At 43.9% G+C, this 27,828-nt stretch overlaps 1 protein-coding gene and 1 long non-coding RNA gene across 3 annotated transcripts in view; one reads left to right on the top strand and one right to left on the bottom strand.

Annotated features, from left to right (window-relative positions):
• Positions 1-9,723, bottom strand: part of sptlc3 (serine palmitoyltransferase, long chain base subunit 3) — a 17,438-nt gene extending 7,715 nt beyond the window's left edge. The window contains exons 1-7 of the mRNA XM_088304675.1: positions 9,502-9,723; positions 7,690-7,881; positions 7,140-7,294; positions 6,193-6,341; positions 3,250-3,374; positions 2,147-2,240; positions 438-543 (exon numbers count right to left, since the gene is read on the bottom strand). Coding sequence (XP_088160801.1) covers positions 438-543; positions 2,147-2,240; positions 3,250-3,374; positions 6,193-6,341; positions 7,140-7,294; positions 7,690-7,881; positions 9,502-9,612 — 932 coding nt within the window. The 5' untranslated portion in view covers positions 9,613-9,723. The remainder of the gene's footprint in view (positions 1-437; positions 544-2,146; positions 2,241-3,249; positions 3,375-6,192; positions 6,342-7,139; positions 7,295-7,689; positions 7,882-9,501) is intronic.
• Positions 9,142-27,828, top strand: LOC148329744 (uncharacterized). Of its 2 annotated transcripts, XR_015845067.1 has the most exons (6): positions 9,142-9,353; positions 9,544-9,651; positions 23,169-23,254; positions 23,606-26,522; positions 26,858-27,038; positions 27,272-27,828. It is a non-coding gene; the product is annotated as an uncharacterized LOC148329744 (long non-coding RNA). The 2 variants fall into 2 exon arrangements; XR_015845068.1 differs by lacking the exon at positions 23,169-23,254.

The following is a 27,828-nucleotide window of genomic DNA, read 5'->3' as shown; positions in this document are numbered from 1 at the left end:
GACGGTTTGGTCACAAGTTAGGTAACATCCAATGCTGCAACAATTAGTCAACGTGCAGTAAAGCAACGCCTGAAGAAATGACAAAAACACACAACGAATGCGTTTGTGTGTGCAAATATTATCATTCAAAGGGGCTAAGCAACTCCAGCAAAAGCCCAAGGGGGGAAAAAAAGTCCATTAATCGAAGGAGCGGCTCGGCGTTTAGCCTCATCGACCTTTGCAGCTCAAGGTAGCCTCGATTTGGAGCTAATGAGCAGATGGACTCACTGAGACACGCTGCTCTTTTCAACTCTCTGCTGAAATTGACACGCAGACACAAAGTCTGTTAAGACCACCTGGAAGCCTTTACTTAGTAAGACATAGCAAGTGACACCAGATAAATGTGTGAGAGACATTTGTCCAGTGTGAGCGAGTGTGTGGCGTTAAGAGCAACTGACCTATAGATGCCTTCCACCATAATTAGGATTTTCCGCCAGGGTCTGTGGGTTCGAGGCTGCCCTGAGCAGATCGAGTCTCTTAACTCTTTCTCTAAATGGACCATGTCTTCCACATGCAAAACACACACACAGATTTCACAACACTTTTAAGATTCAAACCAAAATCATTGACAGCCTCGTGAAATTTGACATGGCTCTAGAATGACTCACTTGAACATTACATTTGTAAAATAAGACATTTCATAACATTCCAAAAGGAAATATCGATGCAGTTTGATATTGCATACATCACCACATGCAAGTTCATGAGGGTGATGTCACTTATTTAAGCAACCAGCAGGTGGCAGTATTCATCAACTGTAGTTACAAGACAGCAAGCTGCTCTCTCGTCACCCAACTAGCAATCCGTCACCGAGAAATATTGCAGCCTTACTTACGAGGAAACGTTTGAAACGATGCGTTTCAGATCATTTTGCTTCCCGGAAGCGCATATTACTGCTCCTAATTTTTCGAATGGCGCCACAGTGGGGACGAGTTCGACTTGTCATGAAAAGATTGTGTGCCAGTGAAGGAGTATTGATTTGACGACAAGTATTCTTCAGACCGTGTGCGTCCATTGTGCCATTTGGGCTCAGCTTGAGTTGTGAAATGCAACTGAACGTTGGCCATACTCGTCAGCAAAGCAACAACGTTCATGTACAGCATATACGTCTGCGATGACGCGAGACGACACAAACCAGTCCGGCGTCTTTTTGTTTGGGGCTCAGCAAGGCAAGGAATATTATTGAATGTTAATAATTAATCTGGGCCGGTCTAGCCCTATTTGTAAATATGGGCCTTGCGCTAATAAGAGCGCACGAGCAGTGAGTGCAGGAGGCACAAAGGCAGCGAGAGGTCATTTGTTCAGGTGCCTCGGGGCTCTTTGCCCTGTGAGAGTTGCTTGGAAATACCTAGAACGGAGTTGGCTTGTACACGTCAGTATGAATTTAGCACTAGCGGACCGTCTCGTTTGTCCTGTCGACTGAACGCAGCAGCGTGTGTTCCTTATCCGAGGACAGTGAATGATATCTCTTTCGTGTTTAATACGTCTATCTAGCCGTTATTGAATGCAAGGGGGAAAAAAACTACACATAATTTGGCAACTTAAATAGCAGGGTGAATTGCAACAAGATTGACATTTTCATTTAAATACACATTCAGCTTTTGCGCTGCTGGATAAACACGGCCGTGACTGTAAAGTGAAGCCTTTTCATTAAAGCCTTCACAATCGCTGATCCAAACATAGAATGTTAAGTAGGTCTTTCCTGAGGCAAATCCTGTGCTGTGGAGAAACTAATGTTTTCCTTCAAGCGCTAATAGTTTGGAATAAATAAATCGATACGTGGTGCATACGTACACGGGTTTTGGGCACCCGATCCCAGATCCTGGTTAAGAACTTTGTAAGCACGGTTGACAGCGTTGATAAATGACTTGCTTTTAGAAACCTTGCATAATGCAAATAATTTTACTTAGTTATGATAGTGAGGCTAAGTGGTTTAAATAATGGATGGATGGGCAAAAGGAATTGTTACGTGATAAACAAGCAGAGGCAAGATAAATCGAATACAAAAACGGACACGCATTTTTCAACGCTTAAAATTGGAACGCACGATATCAATATGAAATTTATGCAGCCATCATCTCAAATGGTCGTTCCAGCTGTGACTCACCATTGTGTTTGAAAACCTTGATGGTCGCTCCTGACAATCGAGCCCCTAAGATGAGAGAAGTGTGGTTGAGCTCGTCACTCAGGATCAAACAGCCCTCGGAAGGGGGGGGGGGGGAAGGAAATTAAATTATTCCTGACTAAAAAGAGCAAATCCCAAAATGCAGCACAGGAGCGACTACAGGCTGTCCTCAAAGTCTCTTTACAATGAAAAACAAATTAGTACCAAAGCAATTGATGAGATACGTGAATTTGATTTGTTCTACATACAAAGTGGTTTTGTAGGTTTTGAAATCAACCCTGTTGATGGAAAGAAAAAAAAAAGTTTATCATGTATTAAAGACACTTGATGGACAGCCTGGATTCGTGTGCAAATTGATTGAATAAATGGCACAGCCTTCGCCACAATTTTCGCATATATAAGATTGAGACGCTGAAAAGCATTTGACAGCATAACGTACGTTCAAATGAATTCTTAATGACGTCGTGCTGACGCCATCTCAGTGACAGAAACGCTCCCTCGGGCCTCAGACCAACAGCAGCTGTCACTCCGATGCAAAGCCTGTCCTGTCCTGTCCTGGCATGGCATGGCATGGCAGGTCAGAGTTGGCAGCGCGGTTGACCCTCCGTAGCCCCCGCAGGGTTACAGTGTGGGGGGGGGGGGTGCGGCAACCTCTCGAGCTGCATAAATGCCGCCCCACGTTGATCAGGTCAACCGTCCTCTTCGTCCTGTCCGGTCCAATCAGATATCTGTGCGACGCGTTGCCCCAGGTAACCGGCGACCGTCTGCGTGAGCGCCGACTGGTGCGCCGACAGGCAAGTGTACGGCTAATAATACCCTTGAGAGGTGCTCTTAACAAAAACGTGCCCCTCCTCGTCAACTATGTACACCCAGAGCCTCAACCTCCTGGCGACTGTTCTGTTTAATTAGAATTATTTTAATTAACGGGGTGAGTCGGGATTTGTTCCGAGCTGAGTTGACTATCATTTATTCATTGAGGCCATATGCACGACCGCCGCAAAAGCTCGGCTAATTTCATTAAGATCTCCTTTGTTGCGGCGTTCGGTACCACGGTTGGATTTTCTGCTACTGTGTGGCATTTTTACCTTGCCGACAAGTGCGGGAATGTTCATGGAGTTGGTGGCAAACCCCATCCCAAATACCATGCAGGACTCCACTCCAAGGAAACGGGCCACGAGATTTTCAAGGTCGACATGAATGTCCAGCGTGCCTAAGTGACAGAAATCAAACATAAAACGTCGTTCACACGGCAATCCATTCATGTTTTCATGTTGTCGACGGTGAAATGAAAAGCAGGCAACGTCCCGGACAAGTCGCCGGCGATTGTGAACAGCAAGCGGCAATTGAGCCCACCGGTACACGACCCATGACCTCCGGCAAGCATCAATTGTCGTCGAAATTAGGAAAAAAAAAGTTGCTTGACGGCCGAACTTGAACTGAAGTCACTTTCCAAGCTTTGCAAAGACTTTTCTTCAGATAAGCAAAATTAGAAAATCGTGCCGCAGCACATTTTGGACGCCAACAAAAAGTAGGAACTGGAGGAAAACCCAAACATGGCCACGCAACGGTGTCTTTACACGGATTTTTCATTTGCTTGAAATCCATACAGCATGGTGGCGAGTCACATTGATTTATGAGTTTCATCAACATGGCCGAAAGCCTGAGTGCACCAATTTTTCATCAATACCGAACGTCGTCTTCACAATCTTGGTATCTTGGTCAAGGCTGAGCGGGAAAAGCCCCTGAATGAGATCTCATTCCATGTGTGCATGGAGCATCTAGTCAACGTTTTCTGCAAGTCACAGACAGAAAAAGAAGACATTTGCAGATTTGGTTCTTTACTTCCTTCTTTCATTGAACGCACGTGAATGAAGATGTCTTTAAAGGTTTTACAAGCAGACGAGGAAAACAAAGTCCCCGAGAAGAGTTAATGATTTGCATCTGCAACCTTGACTCAGCGGGTGTCATAAAAGAAGCGCATTTTGATCGTAGCCTGTTCTCCACACGTTGATACAATCTGCTCTTTGGTTCTACTGGCCGACTTCTTTGGAGTTAGCCATTGAATGAATCAATCAATCAATAGCCAAGTCATTACGGTAGGAAAAGTCATCAACTCTATAAATGATTGAGAAGTTTGTCTTTTTAAAACATTTGCCTGGCTAACGGTTGCGAAATACACAAGACATGCCAAAAGCCTTCCAGCTCTAAAGTTCCAAACTACAACTTTTCCCTTCATTGTAATCGCCCAGAAGTCAAACGCACTTTCGGAGCCTTGCCTGCCACATCTCAACAACTCTTGATGTCGACCAAATCTTCAAAATGGGTCACCATAAAAAATCACCGGTAGTCAGGTCCAATGAGTAGGGAATTTTTTTTTTAGGCAGGAACTGACAGATGCTCAGAGCATTGTGAACATGCATGTCGTCACTGTGTTTTTCTGCCACAACTCTCACCTCAGCTTACGCACTGAATGAAGGAAACGCCCGAGGATCTCATTGTAAACATCCTTGTTGCTCATCTGACCCATATTGAAGGCAAAAACTCATGGTTTGTGTTTTCAATAATATTTTGTCCAACGCAAGTCCCGAATCGTTTCCGACCTCGTTCGGTATGCGTGTGGCTTCAAATTGAAACGTAACAAAGTAAAACTTGAATTTCGTAAAGAAACCTGTCACCACAGACCAGCACATTGATTTTTTTAGAGGAATGTGACGGAGGCATTCTGACAGAAATAAAGTCTACACACCCCTGTTCAAATATCAGGTTTATGTGGCGTACGAAAATCATTTCAAGGCTGATTCCACTATTAATGTGATCTATAAGTCGTGTAACTCAATTGGGGGGAAAAAAAAATAAAGAAGACGGGAAGTATTGTGAAAATGGCTAATGTGTGCACATCTTGCGGGGGTGACGTGGTGTGTTCAAAATTAACCAATCACAATCCAACTCATCTTAAATGGGAGAAAAAATGGACACAATCGTTTCAGACATTTCTTGCCACACCTTGTGACTGCCTCGCGGGTCAAGTTATGACAAGATTGACAAGAATGATGCTTGCATTCCTTTGAAAGACACGTTAAGAGTGAGCCATGACAATATTTAGTGATGGATGCTCACCAATGTCTCATCTAAGAAATTAGTTTGAATTTTTTTTATCTCCCCATCTTGAGGGAAGCGAATAACAACAGAAATAAATCCTTGAAATTCATTTTCAACCAGAAAGATAAATAAATAAGAAATAAAACCACAATGTATTTCATTTCTTATTTTTATTGTTAGCCTGATCACATTTTCCAAGTTATTTAGGTTTTACCTAGATTTATCCTTACCATGGGGAAAAAAAAAAAAATCACATTTTTCAGCAAGCGCGTCAGTGTTTTTTTTTTTTTTTTGCTTACGTTGTCTGGAAATGCAACCTGTTAGGTGAGTTCCAGCACAATGTTTACATTTCAGCAGCAGGCTGTTGGTCAGGCGTCAGATTTCATCACAGTAACAACACGAAATCGCAGCACTTAAAGCTACTGCCCCCCCCATCCGAAACTAGATAAGATTTTCCAAAGATGGCACGCTATTCACAATACGCCTCCCTTTGATCCAAGTCAAGCTAACACGGCTCTCATGAGCTCTTTTTGCATCCCGCCTCATGTTTGCGGTGTTTCACAACATGACAAGATGTCATTTCCCCATCGCACTGGACCAGTTTATAATCTCAGTTTGTGCCCGAGCGCTACATAATTTAACAAAGGGTGAATAATTCATACAAGATTGCAACTACTGAAAGATAATTAAACTTGCAGACAGTATAAATCACCAGAAAGATAATAAATGGCGGCATATGTGATGAGGGTTTGCGACTCGGCATATTGCCGCTCTGTCAGATGCACGCTGACGACTTCTGAAGCCGTGTGAGGCCGCGGCGTTGGGATTAATGGCCCATGCCAGCGCAACAGGACAAGACACGCGCTCGCACTCGCGCTCATCATTTCTTTTTTTCTGCTCCTACGATACAACACTGACCTCATGCTTACCTATTTCCTGCCGTGTGCTGCAAACGGCGAGCCCATACCGGCGCGTTTTGTCGGCCACCGTTTCGAGGTATTCGGCATTGTTCTCCGCGAACCCGAGGTAGTTGTACGAGCCCATGTTGATGACATTTGCTATTTTCCTGCCAGTAAATCTGCAAGCAATTAAACATTAGGAGATGCATTAGTTGTTTCCCCGACACGCCGAGTCTTTCCATTACGCTGTATTCAAAGCAAATAAATGTCAAATTACAAAGAAGTTGAAAATATCAACTCATTACTTCTGACCTGATTTATTCATAAGATGCGCAATAACAAATGTTTATTAAGGAAGGAACAACATTCCTTCAGACCCTCAAATGGCTTTACAACTGAATTTAGAATTAAAACTCAAAATTGAATAAATGTCAAAGTGATTGACGAGTGAATGCACGCAAAGTTCATTCCGGTTAACAAAATCTCCTTCCTCAAGACTTCCTGCTCCATTTTCGACATCAGAATCAGATTGAAACTTATTCATATTATCGGCATCCGTAATTACAGCAATTGTGAAACTGATATATCCTCTCCTCATGTTGCTGCTTAAGTTAAGATTTTCCCGAGCTGTTGAGCAGAACAATCTCAAGTTTATGGGATGATACGGTTTCATCAACAAAAGATTGGCAAAAAGGAGTTTGGGCGTACATATTTTTTGGCCCAGGAGATCTTAAGTTGTGCTACAAAAAACCCCCCACAAAAACTGTGACCTGTTCTTGGCATACACAAAAATATTTGCCGTCTTCTTCCGACAAGGTGGAAGCAAAGAATTGCCCAAAACATCTTCCGCTTTTTTTGTACATCCTGTAAAATGCTGTAGCTGATAAATCACATTCTCTTCTTTTTATCGCTCTGCTAAAATCTTGTACGGGAAGTCAGGCTGAACAATTGGGTTAGTTTGTCAAAGCTTTCAGTACCTAAATGTCCAGTTGTAGTCGTCAGAAAGTCTCTCCATCAGGTCAAAGACGGGCCCCGGCAGGCTGCACAGCGGCCGGTTCCAGTTGTCTCGTACTCTCATGTAAAGATTTCGGGTGTAGAAGTTTTCAAAGTCTTGGTAAAGTGGGACAAAATCCTGCAAGTTGAGACCGTCCCATGTCATTTGAGCTTTGGACAACTCCCGTTTACGTTTGGAGCTTCTCTAAACTAGCCATGCATCTGGAAGCAAAAACGTTGAACTCTTTGGCAAGTTTCGTGTTGTCTAACGTATGAAGCACCAAACCGAGCGATATCTTGACTCCTCTGAGATGGAATTAGGTCGTCAGCGGATCCTCCCAGTGGTGTGCTGTCTCACCCCTGGCAACATTGTTGTGAAGCGCTCGTGTACAAAGCGTACACGAAGAAGGACAACGAGCTAACGAGCAACCATTCCAGACAAAACAATCAGTTAAGACTCAAAGCATGCCAACCGCGCGTGCGTGCGTGAGTCGCCATACGACGATGATGATGTGCACGGGGACCACGACGTACCTTCTGTTCCTCTCGTTCCTGCGCGAGATTGCGCTTTTCTAAGCCCACAGCTCTGAGGAAGTCTCGGAAGTAGCCGAAGAGGGTGACGATGCCGAAGCCCAAGTATGTCAACACAGCCACATGCATGGGCGCCTTTTCAAACGCTTCCTGTCTGGGCTGGCCACAGGTGACTTGTGGACCCCCGACATGTTTCTAGAAAACAAGACACAAAACACCAACTTGAGCACTTTTATATCGTGACCTTGAAAAAAGAGGGAAAGGACATTTGAGGAAATATGGACTACACTCTGTGTTTGTTTTTTTTGTTTGGGGTGTCGTATGCATCCGTCAGCCTGCTGTTTTGAGGAAGTCTCTGAGGTAGCCAAAAAGGATGACAATACAAGAGCGCACGTATAAAGGGACAGCCACAAGCATGGGCACATGTTCAGGTTCTGCCGGCCCGGAGGAAGCGATCCGCTCCGACCGTTTCTATACAACAAGGAGCCCACATTGGAATTGAAACATATGGAAACATTTTATACGCTGTGCAAAAATGTCAATATGTAAAGAGGATCGTTTTCAAGGATCATTTAAAGGGCCCATGACGGGCAAGGAAGCCGACAAAGTTTTCAATTTGTGGCCAAATTGATTTTGTCCTCGTTGCATTTTGTCAGTGGCCAGAAATGTCGTCCGCTCACTAGCGTTTAAATAGCCGTGGAAGAATAGAAATGGCTAACGTTTGTGTCACAGTTTCATCCAAGTGTGACGAGCTTAAACAACACCGCAGAACGAGGCAAGTAATAAAATGTTAACCTGGCAAGATTATGGACTATCGTCTGGCTTTTGAAGTCCTTTTCTTTTTTTGGGGGGAGGGGGTTATTTTAGGAAATAGCAATTTGTTTTTATTGCAATTTGTTGTCAACCCCCCTAAAGCTAAAATCTGATGATGCACAATATTTCAACTATTTTGTGTTTTCATTTTCATGAGGTTGTCCTCACAAATGTCGCCAGCAAAAACAACATTTCTCACTTGCATTCACACCAAGTATGGACAGCTGAGAGTCTTCAATCGAGCCAACATGAAAGTTTTTGGAAGCCAAAGTAGAAGCACAGGGAGAACATGCAAACTCCCCAAATTGTAAAAGCATCTGATTTTTAAAACTTCAATTTTAGCACAAGGGCGGTAAACGTACGTGCAAACCACGAGACCAAGACAATTGTGCATTAAAATATATAAGTGGATAATAATTGAATTCATCATTGAATTGAATTTGAAAGTGCAACAGTCAAGAAGTGCTGATTAATTTATGTATTTCGAAAATCAGAACTGTAACTATTTATCACACATTTTCTTTCTGGGCCGCTGTGGCTAATGATAATAATAATAATAATAATAATAATAAATAAATAAAAACCTCCCACCAAATCAGTGCAACCTATTATGGCACAGCCGCTTCCTAGTGTGTGCAGCCTGGAGGCAAACAAAACCTGCTTTGGAGGTCACCTAACAAGGGCGGGGTCTCTTCCTGCTTCCGAACTATCTCATCGACTTCAGAGAAATTACAGATCGCCCGAATTTGTTTTTAGGAGTTCAAGGAAAGTAGCCCAAATGTCACGTCGAAACGCTCGACAATGGAGCAATCCAAATTAGAATTCGAATCCACGATTGTGAAATAGAACCGCGAGTAAGAGAACACAAGATTTGCTGACGTCACCAAGCGGGTCGAAACACAAAATCAACTTTCCTGGGATCTGTTGCGATCCAGAATGTCTTGTCATGATGACTTGCACACTTGATCAAGCGCATTTTCAAAGCTTTGCTTGCGTCCCTACCTGTGTGTTGTTGTGACAGATGTGCAACTCTTTGCATTTCAGTCCGTTTTGGTCCGGGCGGGTTAACGATTCCACGAGGGGCCGCTCGTCCCATCCTCCCCCCTGCACCATGTCGAGTGTGTCTGCTGTCAACTTTGTGCAGGTATCAAGGTGACTTGACTTCCTCCTCGCACCGCCTCACTGTCAGCCTCCCAATTTTTGCCTTTTTGCTGTCGGGCTTCCAACGCGGAACGAGCACAACTTGAGCGCATTTCAATGTGGAATTTCAGAACAAACAAACAAAACTAAAAGACGCTGATAACTGAAATCCTTCATTGACAATCGAGCATTGATACAAAAAGTGACGTTTGGTGGTAATCGTGGCTTGTGAGATGTCAATTGCAAAAGAAGCATTTGCATTGATTAGCTGCCTGACATAAAAAACGGGGCAACTTGTCATTTTATTTTTGACCTGATATTTGAAACGGAGTGGGAATCTCCAGTGTCGGCTTTCTTTTAATTGTGAGATTCCGTTTTGATGCGTGGTCTATAATTTAATTTATTTTCTTTTTTACCATTAGACAAATTCTTTCATGTTCGGGTTTTATGTGCGTTGGAGCATTTTAAAAAGCAGAGACTGCAGCTGCCGCTTCTGCACAACCAAGTCAACATTTTTTTCTTGCTGAATCAAGTCAGCACATGTCCAGTAAAAAAAAAAATACATAAAAAATAAGATAAGAGAAGAAAGGGGTGAGCAGTCAAAACAATCACGATAGAGCTTTTATTTAGCTTTTTGTTACTTGCTGAATATGTTTGCCAAATACTACTTTTGTGAGACAGAATACTTTCCCTGTACTGCCACCTGCTGCTGACTGAAATTGACATCACCTTGCCCACAGACTCATCTTGCAAACATCACGTGACCAAACAGAGAGAACAGGTGAGCTGTGATGTTCGCAAGCTGAGCTTGTGGGCAAGGTGATGTCCTTTTCAGGTGGCAGTACAGGGCAAAATCACAGCCCTGAGTTGATTCTACACAAATAAACTTGTTTAATTTTTAACACATTGCTATAATGTAGACGAAATGCAAAAAGCATTTTTTTTTACTTGTTTTAGCACTTAGCCAACATTTGATCAATTTGTCTGAGTTTGCCGGTCAAAAAGTGTTTACGCCACATTGGCACTTCCACACTTCCGTGCGTATGCTTGTGGTGTTTTTCATACTTTTATTGAAAAATGAGAGAACCTCTCAAATAAGAGAAGCCATGAAATCGATTGCATTTTTTTTTCTCACATATTGGTCAAAGCTCCCCTCAGCCCCGTGAGAGAAAAAAATTCTGGCTTCCTGCCTGCTTGAGATGGATAAAAAGCGATAGATTATTCTCCTTAATTCATATTCCACAAACGAAATATTAATCAGAATACCGTGTTTAGACTGGTGGGAACTTGATTTTGCAAAGAAAATATTTGACTTGACTTCCGTTCGTAAAGTTCACCAGAGTTGATTCATTCCAGCTCGCTGACATTGATTTGGCGGGCACATAAATCGTAATTTACTCATTTGTAATCATTGACACTCCTCTTTTGTTGATGAATTATTGAAATGTCACACATGCACCGGCGCGCATAAACACACACAAGTTGCGTGCACACACCTGCATAAAATGCACACGCGCGCACACACTTTTTATTGTTAGGTCAAATCCAAAGTTGTCTTGATAACTTGTTCTTGTTGGCTGCCCGTTCAAACACCAAATGGGATTCTTGTGTCGTCTGACAGTACATTAGAAGTACATTACTACAATCGTTCTTTTTTTACTTATAGACGTGAATTTTTATGCACTTGCACAGTCCGTCAAGCTTGCTTCATGACATGGAAAGAGAGAATGTTAGGACAAAGTATGCGTGTCCTGTAAGTGTGATAGTCTAGCTCTCAAACAAATGCAAGACAACAAATTTGCATTTTGGTTGCGCTTTCACAACAGCTTCCACTGTAACAAACATGTAATAATACAAATATTACAACATATCACAACAATGCAATGTTCCTTCGTACGCTTTTTTTCTTTGAAGCGATTATAGACAAAAGTTTCACCCGTGGATCAAAGCGGTCGAGATCGCAACTTGAATGACGTCACGCTCGTCCACTTCGAGCTAAGTTGGAAAGTAAACAAGCCGCTGTCGTCTCCACTCGTCCATTATCCTTCCTTGAATACTTCTAGCGCACGTTTGACAGCTCCAACTTGCAGCACAGGACTTTTTACCGTCTGCCTAATATCTATCCTTCGCAAATTTGCCTCATTTGCCGCATTGTCCACCTCTTTGGAAATATTCTTTTGCACCGGCCATTGTTGCGGCTGTGATGAGTCACGACACGAAATCAGCCGTCATTCCCAGATCACGGCTGTCGCTGGCTTGTTAGCGAGGGTGCTCGTGGGAGGTGGGGCCCTGCCTGACACATGAATGAAGACAGTCTCGGACCGCTGGAAGATCAGGGGAATTTTCAATGAAAGAGAAAAGAAGAGACCTTCCCGCTGGGGTGGAATCCGGCCGTTTGAGAGAGAATAAATGAAATGAGGAGAGGCCACCGCCGTCTGCGTTTAAGGTATCTGATTCTTCACATCCTCCGACCTTCCACTTGCTGTCTTGCAGATGTTTGGTTTGTTGTTCTACACGATTGGAAGGCATTTAGTCCTCATTTGGCCGCACGGGACACGGACTTTGTCTTGTCCGTAGCGAAAGGATAGACGGAGAGGAAATGGTTAGAATGAAGAATCTTGATGGCGGTTTATGTCCCGCAGAGTAAAAAAGACGTTTTCTTGTTGAGGCCGCTTTTGACTTGTCTGGAGGAAATCCAGACCTGGATGGCGCTGAATTGCTGGCATTTGTGATGGTGTTTGGTCCCAGTGGCCTTGTACTTCTCATCCTGCCGACTTGGGCCCCTTGGCTCCTTATGTTAAGGCGACAGTCTCAAACTGGACGGTGAGTTCAAATTGGACCGGCAATTTGGTGCTGTTGTCAAATTCCGCCTTTTTCATCCTCATCGGCTAGCTACGGTTCTGAAAAGTATCTTCTTTCTCAACAAATGTATTTGGTCTTCATTATTCATTTCTTTTTTAATTTGTACGTGTGTGAATGTATATTTTTAGTAAGTTAGTGACTGTGTACCCTCAACACAGGTCTTTGAGTATATTGTGAATGAAGCTAAAGGCTTTCAACAAAGAATCCCCCCATGGAAAGTATTTTTCATAAAACATTTGACTTTCGTGTTTCTCAGTGCAATCGAAGATTGGACTTAATATCCCCGCCTGAAATCTATCCTGCTTGTTATTGATTGATGTTTTAATTTCCTTACAGGATTGATCTTTTCATTTCCAAAGCCGCGCTTTCCCTTCCCTGTATTTACCATAAGATTATTAAATGCACATGCCCTTTTTTTTTAAAGATGAGATGGGGAAATTAATTAAAAGCCGCCATGAAAGACATTTTCTACCTTGAATACAAATGAATGGTGAAACCATTTTGGGGGGGGGGTGCACGCAGTGCTCGGTGGGGCATCTCGCTGAAATACCATTTTAATCGTAATGTCATTGGCTAATCCTTGTTTAAAGCTCTTGTAACCGTTTATAGTCATACATTTAAAAGATAATTAATAGATGATACATTTCATTGCCTTTGTCATTTTTAGTGTGCGCATTCTGTCGGTGAGGGAATTTGCCCACCTAGCGGCAGGATGAAACATCGCCTCCCTTTTGGCAAATTTTCTTTGGATTTGACTCGAAGCGATTGCGTGCACACGCCTAAGCTTGTGCTATTTGCACGCTGCGTGACTTATGTTGGATGGAGATGTTTAGAGGTGTCAAGCTGTGCTGTTGGAGACCAGTCGTAATGCCGAGCTATATTTAAACTTCCCCCGGGGTGCCATTAAATCATGTCATTTCTTCGTCAGGCCCGACTGACCTCATTTTAATACGCACGTCATACAGCAAACATCAAAAAGAGGAATATTCCATTTTGTATGGGTGCACATCTCCCATTTACATGAAATCCCCTTTGCAGACATGCTGATGGCATAATCCCGAACGCATGAGAAGTAAGACGAGCTCGCTTGTGTTCGGATGGGCAAGCGGCAGCAATGCCATTTCATTTCTTGTGTTCTGACTGCGCTGCTTGTGGTGTGAGCTGCAAGTGGGAAACTTGAAAATGATTTGGGCCAAATGCAAGACCAGCTTGAGACTTGATGAAATTCTAAAATGTTGGTGCATTAACTGACTTTTTGTTTTTGTTTTTGCACAGCTAAACGGGGTATAAACATTCAGGGCGAAGGCGCAAACATTGCATTTTTTTTCGAACCTTCCGGGTGCTCCATTTGTAAATCGGCATTTGGATGGCGATGATGTCCTGCGTGACTGCAAACAGCTTTGTAGTCGTCTCAATTTTGAGCGTTCACACCCGGAAGATTCTCCCCCGTTCACGTCGGAAGGAAGAAGGGGGGAGATTCTGCGGCAGATATTTTTAGAGAGAGTGGAAGAAATTGAAAGGTGAGGGAGTGTCTGGAAGAAACAGTTGAGTTGTTGCATGCAACAAACTGCTGGTGGAGAATTAAAAAAAAAAAAAGAAGAAGATTTAGAAATTTAGCGTTGGTGTAGACTGCAATTGTTTTTTTTTTAAAACGATTCACTTTTAAAGGCTATATTTTGTTATTTCTGCTTTTACGATATGTTCTTCTCGGAATCTTCTTTATAAAGCATGAATTATATAAATTGCGGATTTATTCTCCTCGTCAGTCTTCCTCAACGTTCAGTTCAATTTTCACCTTTCGTCACTTCCCGTACTCGTCCAGTGCACCGATTCGCTCGCTGAAAGCCAATCATAGTAATCATTTTGTCCCGACAGCCCGACCCGATTTCTTCATGTTGAATCGGACGAACACGCCCCCAGACGCGCCAACGACGTCGCATTGGTGCGTGAAGGTCTTTACGACAGCAACTTTCTGCAAGGCTCCAGACTCCCAGTGGGCTCCCCCCTCCCCCCCCTGTAATTACCGTTGGCCATCTCCTCCTATCCAGAGTTCCGAGCAGCTCCAGTGAGACTGCACGTTAAATCTCCTCTCCAGCATGTCGTAAGTCAGCCATACAGACCGTGTGTGGACATTCGCGTGCGCGACAGTGCCTCCTGGAGGTGAACTCCTGCGGGGCGCTTGATGTATGGACCAACACGGGCTGATTTTAATGGATGGTCTCTCCTCCCCTCAGCGGTCCAATCTCGAGTCACTGTCACAGCAGGCAAGTGTGTCGCGGAGGATGGATGGCGGGCTGCCGTGTTTGGGATCGGGTGGAAAAAAATATTGTCTCTTGGTTACGAGGATGATGGGAATCACGGCGGCAGATGCTGCCATTTTCCCGCAAAGCGGTGTCTTTATAGGGCCTGAGCTGTCGGGAAAAGAGATGCTGCATGTTTGTGACACCTCGGTGTGACTTTTATTAATTCGACCGTATTTTCCATCCTTTCATTTTCTATACGATACGGATCCTGTCCACAGTTGCGGGGAGCGAGCGCCTATCCCAGCTGATTTTGGGCAAAAGGCGAACGACGCACTGGACGAGTTCCCGGTCCATCAGAGAGCACATAAAGAGAGAGGCCGGTTTACGCTGGCATTTGCATTGTCACTAAATCTCCCCGCGAGGAATTGAAAGACGCTCCGTAGTCTCGAAAGACAAAAGTGTGTCCTTTCAATTTAAGGTATGATTTACAATGATACCAGTGGCGGACCGTGCATTTCACACGCAGGCCTTCAGTGAAGTTTGACTTGAATAAACATCTCTTATATTGTCATCATTGATGACAGCTGGAGAAATAACATCCAGAAAGACGCTTTCGCACGACTGAGTGAGTGTTGCACAATCTTGCATCTCTTCAAAGATCCGTCTTGAAAACGGCCTCGCAAGTATATCTGCAATTAAATTCCCTCCCTCGGCCGTTGTGGTTTAAAAAATCAAGAATATAGCTTTGATTTTCGAACGGTCGGCAGTCACGACTTTCTGGTGTGTTGATTCCGTGTAGCGCCGCCCCCTCACGAGTGAGTGTCCAATCACAAGACGCGTTCATCAAGGCCAGAGAGAAGGCGTCACGGTCATCAACTCGTGATCGGATTGGCTGTCGCGACTGTCTATCGACTGTAAAAGCCCTCTTGAGACCGAAGAGACGCCCGCGCCGTTATGTCTGAAGGCCTCGGACGAATAGTGCGAGCTTCTGTTATTATGAAATCTGCCTGGCAACATGAGCTCGCTGAATTCCGATTGGATAAAAACTCTCACCTACAAATTCAACACGAGGATATAAAATGCCAATGTGAAGAACATGATCATGATTTCTTGAGGATGTTAGGCCAGCAGAGAAGGTCTTGAATTATATTGAATTATACAAGATGTGAAGTTTGCGCGTATGCTTCCAGTCATTTTTCACTTCAGTTTGAAATACTGAGTGGAAAAAAAAAACATGCATCCATTTTCCACATTTGAAATGAAAATGGGATCATCACACTGTGTAGAATAATTTGCCACGCTGCAATTCAGTTTTGTCACACCAAAAGAAGAGACGTTTGGCACAATTTGCAGAACATTTCAATCACTGACAAAGTATGTATAGCCAAAGTCATTCTAGTCAGCCATTCAACACCAAAAGCATACAAAGAAGCGTAACTGATAATGCTTTGAGCTTGTAGGCCACGCCATCAGCAAGTGAAATTAAAATACAAAAAAAAAAAAGACAGATAGCTGGAGGGGCTTTTTTTTTTTTTTTGTGGAGCACGGTTATTATGAGAGTATCAATCCACATGATGCCAAACTAAGGCAATGCTCATTTACCATGCAGAGCTCATTCTCAAACGGTAATATCGCACTTGCTGTACTCGCAAGTCACATTCAATATTTGTTTTTCTTCCTACTTCTGCAGCCGTTTTATTTTGTCACGTCGAGGCTCCGAGTCGTTGACGATGAGCGGCAGGTTTTATCCTGGTTTGTGGGATGGTGACAGCCTGGCAATTGTGTCTTTTCATTTCCTGAGACTGACAGGAAACGGAGTTGCTGGTTAAAACGCTGAGTTTCGGCCCTTCTGAGTCATTAGTCTGAAATCGAGAAATGAGCTCGGTGAGGCTCCAGTCATGACCGATCACCAAAGCGCAGTATTTCCCTTCAAAGCGCAGATTGTCTGATGTATTTTTCACTGAACGTGAGGCATGAAATGAAATTCTTCTTCCGAGATTCTGCGTCTGTGCCTACAGCACACTTGACTCTCTAACTTTGGAAGTGTTCTGGAAAAGAGTCGATACGGGAAGAAGAATGGAAGTTAATGTTTCACGTTCACCCGAGGAATTGAGTGAGGATCAATAGAAGACATTGAAGGCGCAATTTCTTAAACGTCCGGCCTGTTCTTTTGATATAAAGCTGCAGTCGGGTTACCAAATGTGTTTACGTCTTCCCGAATGTCTTCCCAGACACGCCATTAAAAGATCATCACATTCAGCTCTCGTTGATCGATCACATTAGGACGCTTAGCGGGTGCGTTGGCATCTACAGTGGAGAAAAGAAAAAAAAAATCTCACTATTGAGTGTTATTTTTCAAGCTGGAGCGCTAAAAGCATTTCAATGTTTAATGTAGCGTTTTTGTGCTGACTTTAGGGAACGTAATCGTGCTGTGGAGCTGCTCATGCTATCAACCAAAGCTGCAAACGGGGTGCTGATCGTCAATATTTTGAACATTAAACAAACGCAAACAATCACAACATTGATTAGTTTCACCTTAGTGCGTTCCGGAAAGGCGGCCTCGCTTTCTGTGATGGTGACGATGCAAGATTTAACGGAAGCGAGACATGTTTGCGATTGTGGCCGGCCGCGACCAAGGTGGCGACCGGCGTCAGACCGAATGTGAACGTCGGGGTGGGCGGCGTGCAAGCGGAGGCGCGTTCGGCATCGGGTTACCAAAAGGTGGCTGACCGATGTGTGAATCCTCCTTCAGTCGCAAATGTCCAGGGGGATGGACACATGGGTGAGTCGCTAATTAGGGCGCGATGTCACTCATCATCATCTTTATTTCATGCGCTCCGAGACAAATGCAAGATGAAGCATGCCGAGATGAGAATGTTTAGACACTCGAGAAGCCGTATTCAAGTTGACATTTTAACACAAAATAGTTTTCCGTGTGTTGATTTCATTGTATGGTTTGGATAATACGTCAGTGGTCCCCAACTAACGGTCCGCGGGCCACTTTGGACCGGGTCATGGCGAGCTGGAAAAAAAAAAAACATCAGTTGACGCTTGTCAAGATGCCAATTGTCTCGGCGGCATAATGTTCAAATTAAACACGCAAGCTAGCGAAATGAGGAGCGATAGAACGCACAAAACCCGCCAGCCAAGACGCTATACCCCATCGATTTTTTTATCTGTCATAAAGAAGTCTGGAAATGTTCTCGATGCTTCGTAGACAATCCGACAGATGAGCCAAAAACGAAATCTTTTCACAAAGCCTCCATTTTCTTTTTAGTTGTCAATCGATTTTTCTTTGAATACAACGATGAGTTGTGACCTACATTTGTCGCTTGGCGATTGCAATCAGAGTTGATACTTTGCCTCGCCGTCATTCACATTCACACCGATGACAAATGACCGTTTCCAATCAAGCTAATTAGCATATTTGGAGCGAGGGCAGCACTAACCGGCTGAGTGGCAAATGTGTGGTGACGTCCGTTAGCGCTCACACGTCCTATTTTTACACTCTCGCTGAACGCAAACACACCACTGGAATATGGTTTAAGAATGTATCAACTTTATCAAGAGGGCATCAACAATTTGTATCATTAAATAAATCTTTCTCACGGAGCCTTAAACTCATTTGTATGAATGTCGTAGGCACTTAAAAGAATTCACGTGGAGACTGACATAATAATAATAATAATAATAATGCCTTTATTAGTCCCACAATGGGGAAATTCGAGATTCGAACCCAGGCCTCCTGGGGAGACTGGGTCCTGAACGCGGCGCCTTAGACCACTCGGCCATCCTGGCAGCCAAATAATTTGCCCTTTATTAGTCCCACAATGGGGAAATTCGAGATTCGAACCCAGGCCTCCTGGGGAGACTGGGTCCTGAACGCGGCGCCTTAGACCACTCGGCCATCCTGGCAGCCAAGCGTGTGAAGTGAACTTAAAGCCACACACACACAAACAAAAAAGCAAAGAGTAATGAGCATTCCCTGGCGCAAAAAAAACAAATCACGAACCCTCGTAATTGTTCAAACGACGTACCTAAAAGCTGCAGTCAGTGAACAAACACTCAGATTGTCTGACAGACGTTGAGATGAGCCATTCCCAGCCTGGGTTCTGCGGCATGCTCGTGTGCATTTGAGAGGTTGGAATGTTCGTGTTTTGGGAGATATTGGAAGGGCTCTCCGAGTATTCGGAATTGAGTGAGTGCTTATTGCGTGAGCGATCTCTTCCACTCATCGCGCAGAACATAAATGTAAAGATGGCGGCCAGGCGTGCGTTGCGTTAATGCGCAAGACCGAGACCTTTATTGCTGAGACTTCCGGCGGGACTCGAGAGGCCTGCTCCGTGTTAATTGAGGTGTAATGTGATTTGTTTTGCCGGCTCTTCCCAGTCCATTGAATCATACCTCTTGCGATGACTCTCAAATGGCTTTTATGTCGATATGACTTAAAGAGCCGTAACTGAAAAAGACGAAATCGTTACCTTGATGCACAATGCAAAGTACAAATTGCAGTTTAGCCATTGTGGTGCGATATCTTTTTCTGTTTTTTTTTTTCCTGCGCTGATGTTAGTTGACTTCGGCACAGTTATATAAATGCAGATCAATTCGCATAATGGAAAATTTCTGCTTGGTTTGGCGTGAAATTTTGCTTTTGATTTTCCCGCTCACACCATTTCTTATCATTTGTGCATAAAAATGTAAAGTGCAATATAGAAAGCCTCAATGGTCGAATGTTCTCAAATCTGCACTCGTGCGGCCTCAGAGGAGTCGCATATACGCATCGGTGGAAGTTTCCAAACGACACATGCAGGTCCAAGAGTTCCTCCAATTATTTATGACTCGTGTGCATTTAGCTGTGTGAGTTGCTGTGCGCGAATAAACTGACCGTTCTTGAACCGCCTTTCTTCATTAGTCCCACGACAGCCGAGTTCATGAATTTATAATGTTAATGCTGGCCGTTTTGGGTTTGTCCAGCCGATGTCGCCACTTGGCAAAAACAAACACACTTAAAGCCGAAACGCTCACAAAACGTGACGACATCAGTGATGATTAACGACACAAATTTAGTGAGCTAGAGAAAATCCCGCGCTAAAAATCCACCCGTCCAAAGATTTAGTTTTTTTTTCCAATAGCGACAGCCAGCTAACTGTAGTCGAAAGGCCGATTACACAGAGTCCAAAAAACAACAAACACAAAAAAAAAAGGCCAACCAAGGAGTTAAAAATATGAACAAAATAAGAAAAAAAAGAAAAACGAAAGAATGATTCTGACTTTGATTTGTAATTTGCTATTTCACCTAAACTATTCGGACTGCATCGGTGGTCGTCCGGCAGCATCGGCGTTTGCTGACATTTACTCATTGCATCCGCGCAAGGAAACATCAACTTTCGGCTTTAAAGTGAAGTCGCAAACGACATCACATCAAAGTCTTCTGTTTGTCAGGTAAAAACAATCGGGCTCTCATTTCTGTCTGCCGGCATTCCGCAGCTGCGGCTTGATGAGGAGGCAGCACAAAGGCAATAAGTGTGTCACGGATGAAGTGCGAGGGCGACACAGATATCAAGAGCTTGGAGCTGCCTTCAGTCGACACAAAGTGGCGGGAAACCGCGGCACCGGCAATGCGCGGAATTTGACTGAGCGGCACCATGCAAAGTTCATACATCAGAAAGTGAACATCCGAAAAAAGGAACTGGCGCTCGAGTTCAGATGAGTCAGCATTGACACGATGAGGAGTGAATATAAATTCAGTCCAAACTTTATCCTTGTTTGGAAATCAGCAGAAAATACTCCAAAAAATGCGTTCTTCTCTTTCAAGGATGCCCCCATTTTTTTTTTTTGATCATACTTAAATGATTTGAATTAAAAGCAGATGCCAACTAAAGCAATTCATATTAAACTTGGACAAGCTCCATCCATCCATTTTCTGGCCTCATTCGGCCGACTTTGGAAAGGAAGCAGGATGAGCCCAGTCTGGGCTGGGCTTTTTCTTCAACAAGGATTAGTCAACATGCAATTTCACCGCTTGTCGACTCATCGTTATTTATGCCCGTCCACGCCAACGAAATGACATTCACCAAGTCCAATACACGTTTGGATTTCAACTTTATTGAACACACACACAAATAAGCAGCCTGTCTTGCCAAAATCCGGTTCGCTATCACCACTTTATAAAGTAACTTGAGGTGTGCCTTTAAATTTCCATTAGTTTTACACTCCGAGAGGCAGCGAGGAGGAAAACGGAGGCCTTTCTGCCTGTGCCGGCCGGGGCAGCGATGCGGAGGGATGAGCTCATTGATAATACATCAACAGAGGAAATCCATCAGGACGGCATGCATTTAATGCATGAAGTCGACATTTATGCAGAAAAGCCAGTCAAGCTGCGACGGGGCTAAGTGGGGACTGTCCTCGCCGGGATGTCATCGAGTACAATTGCCGGCTTCTCCTCCAGCCCACATCCAGACAAAAGGATGAATCATTCATGTTGTTTGCTGACCTCCTCACCTCTTTTTATCTCGGCTACTTCGAGAGCGAGGTGAGGCGAAAACGTATGAAGCCAATATGGAATGATGACCAGAGAAAGCGGGATTCCTCGTTCTTTGTTGTGTGTTTGACCTTTGAAGATATCGCAGATGAAATCTTCAATTATTTATGAAGGTGTGTGGTGGCTATTGGGATGTTTTCATTTTTGCATTCTGCTTTAGAAAGATTGAGGTTTTTTTTTTTTTTCTCTTTCGCTCATCCTTACATCGTCATTTGTCATTTTTGTCACGGCGATGTCGAAGAGGAGGGTCAAACTCATTTTTGTCGTGGGCCAAATTGCGCAATCCTCGCGAGTCGCGACACGTGCCCAGGTGCAGCTAGACAGCTAGCCGACGAACGAAGAAAACTCCGTCGACAAGTCGTACTTTTCTTGCTTTTACAAAGTTCTCTTGTCCTAACAGACAACAATCGTAAAGTCTTTTTTATCAATAATGTAAGACGAAATAAACGTAGAGTAGATTAATATAGTGCCGGTCTGAACATGAGCCGTTAGCTTGATGAAATAACACATTTGCATACGCCTTGACCTAAAATTAGGAACACTCACACGACAAAAGTCTTCCAAGGCTCAAGTGTTTTGGAGTACGTCGACCACTCTTCTGCAAATATCTTCTCTCTTTTTCTTCTGAGGTGAAATATCTTTTCAAGGAGAGATGAATAAAAAACAACACTTGACAATATCTCGTATCTTAGTTTTAAAAGTGCAACATGAAGTGGCGCGGGCCACTTAAAAGGACGTCACAGGCTCCATCTGGACCCTCGGTCTCGAGTTGGACACTTGTGCTGTCGAACATTTGCCAACACTCGCTGCGAGTCATTCAAAGGCAAGCGTCTATAATCGGCTCTAGTACGGAAAAGAGACACGTTCGCCAAATTCGAATGAAACGGCAACAACAACAAACAGACTCAGGACCATGGAGGATGACATGGACATGAAACCTAGTCCCAATGAGAATGATTTTTCGCAGTGTTTGATATGCAAGTAGCGCTCCTCCAAATGTCATTGAGGGACACTCGTTAACGTGCATCATTCCACTCATCCCGTAAGATGAAACGGATCTGCGGTGTCCTTGAGCAGCGCGGCGGCCTGATAATGCAACACTCCCCAGAATGGAGTGAGAAACTGACAATATTATCTCGCTTGCCTCCCTGCTGTGACCAAGACACTGAAAGTGAAAAAAATAAAAAATAAAATAAATAACAAGCTCAGCTCCAAAAGGGGGCGTGCCAATTTGTCGTGAATCTCATCACAAAAATAAAACTTCAATCACTACAGAGACTTTTAGGGGGGAACATTTTCCTACGGATGTCATTTTGAAAGGAGTGTCCCTTTAAAGATCTTGGAGCAAAGTCGTCATTTTGGTGCATGGAAGCCACCCGAGGGTGGACTCATACTTAGAATGAAAATAAAAATGTGTGTGCTCTGTGTCATGAGAAGATGCTTGTCGCTCATGCATGAATCTCGCCGTATGCACGATGACGTCCATCATCTGTTGCTCACATGCTCGCAACATGCTACGAAGTGGACATAACGCCAATGAAGGAACGCGATTCAAAAGGATTTCATGAGGATTTGTCTGGCTAAAGGCGCACATGTAAAAGGAAACTATCATCAGCGCATAATGACGCATTCAAGTGCAATTCGTTGGCACTCGAGGAGATCTCGTACACTTTGTCTTTGTTGCTCAATGGCCCAGATCAAAGGCATGATTACGAAAAGTCCTCATTTCTGGATCCTCTCCAATTGTGCTCATTTTAAAACCAAAGCGCATCTTGCAGTGGTTTTCTTCAATTGCGTTTCATAAAAAACGTTGTTTTTTTTTAGCATGATTCTGCCCTTTTGACAAAAAGACTAATACGTACTCTGCAAATGGTGTTTTACAGAAACGCTGCAGAAATGCTGACACGTCAATTTTCGCAATGAGAGGGAGGAGAAGGCTGTCGACTGGAGAAAGCGAAGGCGGTGATCAGTGAGAGCAAAAAAAAACTTCACATCAGGAAATTAGAGACTTCAACGAGGCTTCCGTCATCCAATCGCAGCTTCTGATGCATTGATTTGCCGACGAGGCTGTCATGCGGAACGACCCGCTATGATGATCATGTGATCTCAAAAACAAAGCCGTTCAAGTTGCTGATGAAACAAAGGCAAGCCTTTTAATGTCAGCACACAAGTGTGCCCCCACGCCGAGGGATGTTTTTATGACGGAGCTAAAGATAAACACCGAGTCATTTGGGCTTTGCCGAGATGCTTCGTGTGTCGCAGCATATGACAAATTAAACGGCCATGCGTGATAACAGATCTTTCTCTCGTTCCTCGTCAGAATGTCAACTCTCCTGAAGATCTTTCTGGCACATGGTCGTAGCCCGAGGTTTGCGGATTACAAGCCTCTAATGCCGCGCCTCCGCCGAGCTGATCTGACGACACAAATCAGCGCTCATCCACTGGCCATGAGGCCTCTGCTCTCGCTCTCCCAGGATGCCCGGCGCTTTCTTCCACTTCAGCAGAGCGCCGCAACGCCCCGCCAAGGTCAGAACATGTCGACATTTGTCAGTTGGATCACCTGGCATTTCACCCACAGTCTCAAAATCACATCACTGGAAATAGATTTCGAGAACAGATCAACTAAATGTCCTAAAGTTTTCAGACAAAGTCTGTGAGGAGTTGGGCTTAATTGCGGCTCAATCCTAAAACGTAATGCCACCAAAATATTTTGGTGGGACCAGTTTGAAGAAGTGCCTCTTTTGTAAAGTCATCTTTGTTACGAATCAGAATCGAGATTCTTATTAAAATTGAAATTCTGCTGGTTGGGGGAACTTTCACTACCCGCGGTTGCCAACCAGCAGCAACATTTTCTGCACGGAAATGATGGAGTAGTACGGACAAAAAAAAAACAATGTTTGGGACTGATGTGTGTCCCTTTTAACTATGAGAAATGAGAAATAAATAACTCACTTTAACTTTGCATTTCGCATTCTTACATGCGTCATCAAACTTGTGCATAAACAACGCCCCCCTACGTGCACACACACACGGAGGATCTACAATTTGACGGTGGAAATGAAGATGCTGGAGGCAAGGGCGATGCGCAGGGAGGGCCGCGTCCGTTCAATCTGCCCTCGGCTGCTCTTCACCCTCACCTATCGTCCCCAAATTTGCCTCGAACACATCAAAGGGGGGCCGCGGCCCTTTCGGAGCGCCGGTTGGCAATCTGCACAGGGAGAGGACAGGCATGACTAAAGCCTCCAGCGGACGTATTAAAAAATTGGATTCTCCATTTCCCACTTCGATGAGTTGGAGTAAATTGGGCCGCCTTTGGGCAGAACTGCCGCTTCACGCAATGGTTAACCTTGAAGGTTAAGGAGAGATGATCTGGATCACAGACCGGTGAGATGTGAGCAAGGTTTTTTTTTTTCCCATCTTAACAGCAAATCCAGTTTATTTTAGATGGAGGCAATAAATAGAGCCATTTTCTCTTGAGAGTTTTCCCAGGTTGTGGAAGGTGCAGCGATATTTGCAAGAGCAGCATTAAAGAGCAAATTAAAATGAAAAGCGCGTGCTCGTCTATTGCCTCGGGGCTTGCCTACTTTCCTCTATAATATCTCGTCTCTCTCTCGTCACCATTGGACAAACGGGTTCGAGCGCTGAATTGAATTCCATCCGTAGTAGAGGGCTCCCTAATTAAGAATTTAATTATGGCTGAGAGCGAAACATAGGCAACAAATCCCCCTCATGTTTTAAACATCTTTGGGGTGCTCATCTCTCTCCCACTCAGTGAGTTCAAGCTGCTTCTCTGGAACTTTTGAGGTGAACTGAAGGTAAGACATGCACAAAGATGCTAATCACAAAGGCCTACACAAGAGAATTGGCAAGTGTGCATACATTGCATTCATGATCAACGTCAGCCAAAAGCTGAAAAAAAGAAAAGATATTCAACACAATCGCAATTATAGGCAAGAGCGCCTCAACTCCAAAATAAAATAAAAAAGGGATATTGGTGAATGTGGACAAAATCTTTTTTTTTTTTAATGGTCCGTTTTTTATTTCAGTGATGTATTCCACTGTTATGACCATGCCTTGTCGGGTTTAGCGATTCCACGACTGTCCTCTCTTCATCATTCTGGCCTTCTCATCTCGTCTCAGCAGGCCAACCCCCCCCAGAGGCTATTTGTCACCAGCCGTAGTTTCGCACTACCTTGACCTCCAAGTGTGTTTGCTGGGAATTGGGTGCTCGGAGCCACCTGTGATTGGAAAGCTGCGGACGGAAGAAGGTGTGATCAAGGAGAGTAATAGCTACGCTCTGGTTCTGTGGTCAAATCTCCCTTTGCGATCACCGCAAGTCATCCTGGTGTGTTCTGTGATCCAAGTTCTTACATTCAGGTTGATGGACTTGAATGTACTTCTTTAGAACTTAAAGTTGCGTATGCAAAATGGATCAAATATTGGGACACTTGGCCATCTCACAAACAATCAGAGCTGGGCACTTGACCCTTTTTCGCCGGTCCGTCCCCCGCCCTCCGGCCGATATCTTGGTGCGGTTCCGGCCTCAACCCTCTGGCCTTAGACATAAAGATTGTCGGTTACGCCTCCAAAGAATTAACCGACCGAATCGCCAACCAACCACACCAAGTCACAGAGTGGAAATGAATTCCATGCGGGCTGCAGGAAAGGTACGTTCATGTACCCCGACATTAAGGTAAGTGTTGAAAACATTGTCAATCCCCCACCGGTGTTGCAATGGGCTGTGAGATAGATTCGGAAATATCAAACGGCAATGTTTTCATTCCGTACACTGTTGAGTCTATGTCCTTTGGAACAATGTAACAATTGTCTACTGCAAGAGTTCTTAAATGGTAAATTGTTGGCTGTGGAGTTGATGTGTTCTAAAGGTAGCACTGCACAAACTCTACAACTAAAAAAGACCAGCAGCAAGCCAATATAAACACAGCAAATCTCAGAGCAACAATGAAACAAGTTTTATATGGTGCAGATACTCATGCGCGCGCAACACACACACACACACACGCACCCCCCCACACACACACACACAGTGGTGTACTAGAAATGATGTGGCTGAGGCAGGTGGTCTTTGGCAAGTTTTTTGCTGTCATCTCACACCTTGCAGGTCATCTGTTATGGTGACGTTCCGCTGCCACGAGTCAAATAATTTCCCAGGGGTCTGCTGCATATAATTCTGATCTAATTGGAAAGACATCCAAAGAGAGGAAGACAGAAGAAAAGTGAGCGGTTTGTGGCAACTCTGAACGCTCTGATGACTGAATGTGAACCCGTTGTTGTTTTTTTCCAAACGTAGCGAAAAGTAAAATGCATGTAGAGTGTGGATGAGTGAACGTTCACAAGTATTTCAATTGACCAATGTATTTCTAAATCAATCTGAATAGAATGTATAGTGCAAGTACGTTTTGTTTTTGCTCAGCAAAAGCTAACTGTAACGAACTCACAAATGTTTATGACTTTTGGCGTGTATTTGTTTTCTGTTCATCAAATACTTTATTTTGAAGTTGTCATTTGTATGCGATGTGCTTTTATTTTGGTGCTTTTCCGGTCCGTTTAGGAAGTGTCGATCCACAATCACAACATTACCCAATTTAAGGGGGCGTTTCCTGAGGAAACAGGTGAAAGAAAAAAGAAAAGGAAAAGGTTGACGCTCTTGACATTGCTGTTCAAGAAATTGGTTTACGCAATCTAACGGAGTCTTTCCAAGGCTGTAAGCACCTGGCTGGAATGGGGACAAGGTATTTAATTGTTGTTTTGTTTCATCGTTATTTCGGTTGCCGTGATTTACTCATGTACAGGTGATTCATGTCATAATTAACTGCTGTCACACGGACTATAGCGACTTTTTGTAGCTTTTGCAGTTTTGTGTTTTGTTTATTTTCTCACGTACGGCAAAAGTAGTTTCATGCTTTTGATTGCATGCCGTGAAGAGCTCTCATTTATGCTTATTATTGTTTGTTTTATACCATAGCTCTTACGGTGTGTCCACATTGGCAACGAAAGGAATACAAATCTTTTGTGGAACTTCGTCAATACGCTTCATCGTTGTCTGGCTGGGTTCGCTCCACTAACCTCCAAGATGCAAGACTTTTTCCACAACCAATCCTTATCTGGTGTGACCACCATTTGTCTCACAATGTGCAATATCTTCGCAGTGATTTAATGAGCTTGTTCATTGTCACATGTGGAACGTTAGTCCACACTTCTTCTTCTATGGGAGAGGTTATTGGCAAAAAAGTGGATCATATTCAAAAGCTGATCCAGAACTTGCTATGCTGTTGAATTGGCGACATGTCCATCTAGTACAAAGAACATTCGCTATCCTTGCACCAAATGGTCATCCATGCAATCATCATGCTGCAACCTGATCACCTGCTAAGATTTTTCTCATCTATAACGTACGCCTGCCCGACCGACATGGGCCACTCAACAGCCGTCCAACGTGATCATTTGCAAGGATGATGTACTGGAGTCATTTCAAGATCCTAATTTGGACAATGAACATGTCGATGAGCTTAGCTGAAAATG

The sequence above is a fragment of the Idiotropiscis lumnitzeri genome, chromosome 9, assembly GCF_059441095.1.
Source record: "Idiotropiscis lumnitzeri isolate Australia: NSW breed Sydney's pygmy pipehorse chromosome 9, RoL_Ilum_1.0, whole genome shotgun sequence".
Taxonomy (NCBI): Eukaryota; Metazoa; Chordata; class Actinopteri; order Syngnathiformes; family Syngnathidae; genus Idiotropiscis; species Idiotropiscis lumnitzeri.
Note: the sequence above shows the minus strand (reverse complement) of the source record. Positions and strands in the feature narration are given on the sequence as shown.